Raw genomic sequence first — 6,000 nt, forward strand, 5'->3', positions numbered from 1 at the left:
CACTTAATTCACTGAGAAAGGTGGATGACAGACTATTACTGGGTGTTTCAAGTCTAGCACAAGTGTCTTGCCCCCCTGGCATTTTGACTGAATAATAAAAAATTTTTAAAAATCCTTGTAGTAAGGCAGACGGCTGGTTAGCCAGCCCAGCCAGTCAGGCAAAATGTGCATTTATCATCAAAAACAACCTCTGAAGTTTCTAGGCACACTCTGTCCTGCACATCCCTACCCCGTGCCTGAACGCATCGCAGCTGTGTGACAAAGATGGGTTCCTACACCCTTCTTCTGAAATTTGGCCCAGAGAGACTAAACTGCTCGCGATAGCTGCAGCGGGGCTGGGGCACTGCAGGGACGGCCGTCCCACCCCGGGGCTCACCCCCTGCCTCTCTCCTCCCCGGTTGCCCGCGCTGCAGATGCACAGAAGGTGAAGAGCAGCAAGATGCCTCCTGCCTTTAGCTACCCTGGGGGAGAAGCCAGATTCCCAAATTCAGGAATTGCAAGAGAAACACCAAATACATAAAAGCAAGTATAAGGACTCCAGTCTAGATTGATTCGGGTCCCATCCTGGCTGAGGACAAGCATCGGCTGAGCCTCGCCACAGCACCCACTCCCACGCCAGGAGATGGCTCTGCACATCCCCGCGGGCTCCGCTTTGGCCAGGCTGTGCCGGTCCGCTCCGACAACCAGGTTCTCGCAGAGGTGACCACCAAAGCCATCCCATTCGGCCAGTTCCCTTCACACTCCTCCTAAAGCCAGGAGAGCAGCCAGGTGGGGTAGGCAGAAAGCACTTTCATTAAGGACAGCTGGGCTGTAAACTCTCACCTCCAGCAAGCAACACCCGCCTCGGCAAGGGTAGCAAGAGCCTCTTTTGCCCAGCCCTAACACTGGGATCTTCCCTAGATTGCAGCTACCATTTTTAAACCCATTCTTAATTCCCCACAGGGCAAATATTGAACCGAAATTAGGTTTGTAGGGCTACAGTATTTCCTTAAAAGAAAAAAAAAAAAAAAGAAAAAGCATAGTATGCCATTCTCAGCATGTTCTAAGAAAGCATTAGTCCCTGCACATCTACAGCTCCAGTGCGACAGTTTGTATTTGGAAACATCAGTTTGTACAGAAGACAGTTTGATCAGTTTACAGCCTGGAAAGCCCAGAGGAAATCTCCCAGCATCGTTCCACCCTGGGAAGAGGCACCAGTACATGTTTTTATTTACTCTGCCCCAGCAGGTCTCACGTGCCAACGCGAGAGCTGACACAGGCTGGTTTTCACCACGCGGTTGGGGCTTCCCGCCGCGGTGCTTTGCAGGATCGAGGTCTCTGACTCTGCAAGCCAGCAGCGACATCCTCGCGTTCACGTGCACGCAGCAAAACGTGCTTCGCTCCCCAAAGCGCGGCTCCAAGTTTCGGGCCCGAGCGGCTCGCAGGGGAGCTCGCGGCCGCCGGCTGTCCTCAATCAGAGCAGCTCCCCCCAGCACGTGGGGTTTCGTCTCGCTGGGTGAGGAGGCCGAACAGATAAAACCCACCATTGCCCTAGAACAAAACTCCGACGGAAGAAGGGAAAGGCACTTGCCGGATAAGCAGCGTTTGCACAGCACATATCCAGAACTCATGTTAACATTATACATTATTTATCTTTGAATGCTTCAATAAAGTTAAACAGAGTCTCGCGTGCCCTTGCTACCAGGAAATTTCCCTCCCCTTTCACCAGTAAAACCTGTTGTTCAAAAACAGACGAGTTTACTGTCCGCTTATCAACACAGGGGCTGCCGGGTAGGGAGGATAAAGTACCCTGTTTCATTTGTTTCTAATTGATTTCACTTCCCAATTCCCATGCAAATACCGCGCAGCTCGGCTTGCAAAAACATAAGCAGAACATTTAAACCCAAAACAACCTGAGCTGATTTTTTCCCCCCTGTTTGTTTAAGCCTTCTTCCACCAAAACAGCCAGAAATTGGAAACAATTCCAAGCAGGGAGCCTTAAAGCTTTCGGGTTCCCAGACCCGAAAGCCGCGATTGGAGCCGGCCAGGCCGGAGCGCAGCTGGGGCCGCTGAACCGAGCCCGGCATCACCCACGGCCCCGAGCAGCTGCGGCTCAGCCGGGGCGGCGGCAACGGGACCCCCGGCCCGGGCACCGCATGGCCGCGCTCCCTGCCCAGCCGGGCTTGGGAGAGGCTTGCAGGGTTTGGGGGTGGGTTTTTTTTATTATTATTATTATTATTATTTATTTGCTTCTTTTGCTTTTCATCTTCCCGGCCAAAGTTTTGTGCTCAAGGCCAGCACCCTCCCAGGACCGCCGGCTCCTCCAGCACATCAAAGCCGAACTAGTGCCTCGTTAAAAACCCCGAAGTAATCCCATCTCCTCCTCTCAGCCGTATGATTTGCTTTTGTTTCGCGAGGACTGTAAACACAAGGGGGGATGTTTCCCTCTTTCCCGGGGCGTTTTCTCCTCCGCCCCGCAGCCGCGGTTCCCGCCGGGGCTGAGCCTGCCGGGGCACGACCGGGGAGAAACCCGGGAGCTACGGACCCCCCCGGTCTGTAGGGCAGTTGGGGGGGGGGCTGAAGCTGACGGCCTCTCGCGCACCCCCTCCTCAAACCCGCTCGCCTTCACGTATCCCACCAAGTTTTGCGAAAGCAACATCCGCATCCTGGCCGTGCTGGTGGGGGTCCCCCACCCATCCCTCCATCCATCCCCTCCTACCTGGGACATCTGGGGCCTGAAGTTGATGTCCTTGAGGTCGATGGAGCCGGGGGAGAGGTTGTGGAGCAGCTGGCAGAGCAGCACCCCGTCCCGCAGCGCCTGCGCCAGGTCGAAGACCACCGCCGAGGGCCAGACCACCCGGTGGTTGGGGGGCAAAACTTTGCAGTCGATGAGCCAGCGCCCGCACTGCCGCCACTCCTCCATGGCCGCGGTCCGACGGGGCCGCCGCCCCGCTCACACACCCGGCCTTCCTCCTCCTCCTCCTCCTCGCCGCCGCTCAGGGGCAGCGGGCGGCTGCCCGAGGGGCTGCTCTGCACCGCGGCTCCGCGCTACCGCTCCGCTCCATCGCCGCCCGCCGCCCGGGGAAGCATCGCTCCGCGCCGGGGCTCTGCGGAGGAGGAGGAGGAAGGAGGAGGAGGAGGAGGAGGAGGAAGAGGGGCGGCGCGGAGTTTTCCGGCGGAGGGCTGCCCCTGCCCCCGCTGCGGCCCCACCGCCTCGGCCGGGGCTAGGCGCGCCGCATCCTCCCGGGAACAAAGCCGGGGCGGGGGGGGGGGGGACCGGACCGAAACCGGGCACGGCGGGGCCGCCCCCGCGCAACTTCGTCCCCCTGCCCCGAGGAAACTTGCGGCCGGGCCCCACCTGCGCGGCCGCGGAGCTGGCGCTGGGGATGCCGCAGCCGCGGGTGTGAGTTTTCTCCCCCCGCCCCGGGCAGGCGGGAGGAGCTCCCGGTCCGCCCCCGCCGCCCCTTTGTCTGCGGGAGCCCGGGCTCGGCGCGGCCCGGGCCGCGGCTGGGAGCAGGGGGCGGGGAGCGCTCCACGCCGCCTTGGCGCTTTTCCCAATTATTTTTTTTTTGTTTTCCTTCCCCCCCCCCTCCTTTTGGTATCCCCTCGCTTCTTCCTGCCGCTGTTCCGGGGCAACCACGCCGAGCCGCGATCCCCACTTTGCAGCCGCGGTCCCCCCCCACCCCGCCCCAAGGGACCCCCATGCTCCCCACCGCCCCTGCACACGCACGGCCCCAGCTCGCCGGGGGCAGAGGCAGGAGCCGGCCCAGGGCTCCTCACCCTCCCTCCGCCCTCACGCACAAGCCCGTGCTTTGTCCGACCGTGCACTCCCACTCTTCATCTCATGTTTGGGTTGCAAATAGTGCAGGGGAGATGTTTAACCCAAACAAGCTATCGTATTCCTTGACTTTCAAACATGAAGACAACTCCTATAATTAATTACCAGTGTATTTATTAAAAACCTCAACTCTCAGCCATTAACTCCTTGGCAGCAAACTCTTGAAAAATCTCTAATTTTCACTGGTGGCTTCCATCCAAATCAGTACAGTTTAGAACAGCCTCTTTTCAAATCTGTTCTGAGTTTTCTTCTGAGATCCTCTCCCCAGAGTTTGCCGATTAATTTCCAGCCTGGCTTTCCAGATAGCCAAAACCGGAAGCCGAGACTGGGATGAAGGGAAGCTATTAACCTGGATGTCAAACAAATGCAACGCTAATCTCTTCCAAATGTAGCCAAGTGGAGATAAAGAAGAAAGAGCAACTCTACTGGCATGATCCTTCATTTCCAATGTAGGAAGGAGGATCTCTCCAAAGAATGAAAAACAATTAATATTCCAAGGGAAGTTTGGTAGGCTGTTTGTTTTTTTAAGACGGCACTTCTTTTAGCCTGATGTGCTGGCACTCAGTCTGTTTCGGGTCTGGCGGTGTGCAATGCCCGCTGCTCCTCTGGCAGGGCAGGGCAGTGTAGTGTGATCCGAGATGGAGCAGCATCCATATGCCCCAGTCTCACAATCAGAGCTACACCCTGCCCTGGGTGTATTCAGGTGCGTGCTGATTTCAGTCTGCAGTTCCCCATACCCTGCGGAGGTGATTTCTCTGAATAACTTTCTCATTCTTTTAGTTCTTCACAAAGCTTTTCTTTCTTGGTCTCCTGTTAGGTCTCCAACAGCACCCACTGGGCAGGAATCACCAGGCTCCTGGAAGGAGTGGAGTCCTGCCAGGGATAATTTTGGTTGACTCTCTACTAGTCTGCTTTGTGAGGTCAGGTCTGTAGGTAGAGGACAACAGAGGACTTTATTATATGTGTGTAATTAAAGCTGCTAGCTAGAGCCTGGCTTTTTTACTGCATAATAAAAAGCATACTTGGCCCCTGGACACTTCGGAACAATCACTGCAGCTGCAAAGCCAGCAGCCTCTGTGTGGGAGGTGTTGAAGCAAGTACGCTTCTCGCCTACCTCTGCAACAATCAAAACAGCTGATGGCAAAGATATTTTTGATAGCAGCAAAAAAACCCCAAAACCTGTAAGGCCAGGCTCAGTGAAGAACATTTATCCAGCACGCACTCTTCTGGGCTGCGAGCTGCAGGTTATACAAATGTCCTGGAACAGGATGGGGTACACGGGGAGGACCTAGACACTGCTTTCAGGATGTACCTAAAGCTAAAAGGGAGCTTGCATAAATTAAAGAGGTTGAATTTTGTGCTAGAGCTGGTGCTCCCCTTTCCTGCCCTTTGGCACTGCTGGGAAGGACAGCCAGGGAAGGACAGCCACCAGGGAAGGACAGACAGCCAGGGCTGAGGCTGCTGACCCACACGCAGAGGCTGACACTACCCTCTGCTGGGGACCGAGCGTGGAGCTTCTGCTCTCAGCTAACGGGCTTCGCTGTATGTGCTTTTATTACTTTCTTGTGTGAGAGAAGCCTGAGAGGTGACTGAATGCACTAGAAAGATGGTAACAGAAGGAACATTATGCTTTTTCGTCCCAAAATGTCTCAGTAACTAGATCCAAGGAGACTGGCAGGCAGCTATTGCCGGAGGGCAGCAGGCAGCCACCGCAGCCTGGGTCCCGTTGTGGAGGGCGTCCGAGGGGGAACGTGGCTGGTGAAGCAGCGGCTGTGGGGGAACGTAACAGAGCTGCTTGGGAACATCACAGTCCAGCACAGAATAGGCAAAACTAGTCATTAAAGAAAGACAGAAAGAAAGAAAGAAGGAAGGAAGGAAGGAAAAAGGAAGGAAGGAAGGAAGGAAGGAAGGAAGGAAGAAAGGAAGGAAAGAAGGAAGGAAGGAAGGAAGAAAACTTAAATGCACAAACATGTGCAAGGAGATCGTACCTTACAAATCAACAAACACATACCTGGGAAATGGCCACATTTCACAGCAAAGTATATTTTCTGTAATGTTTGGTATTGCTCTTGGGAGAAGAGCTGACCCCCCGGTCAGCGCGTGCAGAGAAGCAGCCACCACGCTGCCTTTTTGGAGCAGCCATCTGAAAATATCGCTTAAATACAAGGGCCATACCGCCAAGA

The 6,000-nt window shown here is 55.5% G+C and overlaps 1 protein-coding gene across 3 annotated transcripts in view; it reads right to left on the bottom strand.

The window, feature by feature from the left end:
* Positions 1–3,365, bottom strand: part of VAV2 (vav guanine nucleotide exchange factor 2) — a 148,107-nt gene extending 144,742 nt beyond the window's left edge. For 2 of the 3 annotated variants that reach the window (XM_075170675.1, XM_075170673.1), the window contains exon 1: positions 2,699–3,090. In XM_075170675.1, coding sequence (XP_075026776.1) covers positions 2,699–2,902 — 204 coding nt within the window. In that variant the 5' untranslated portion in view covers positions 2,903–3,090. Of the gene's footprint in view, positions 1–2,698 lie in introns of all 3 variants that reach the window. The other variant, XM_075170674.1, reaches the window with a different exon arrangement.
* Positions 3,366–6,000: the final 2,635 nt, after the last annotated feature.

Source organism: Calonectris borealis, chromosome 21, assembly GCF_964195595.1.
Source record: "Calonectris borealis chromosome 21, bCalBor7.hap1.2, whole genome shotgun sequence".
Taxonomy (NCBI): Eukaryota; Metazoa; Chordata; class Aves; order Procellariiformes; family Procellariidae; genus Calonectris; species Calonectris borealis.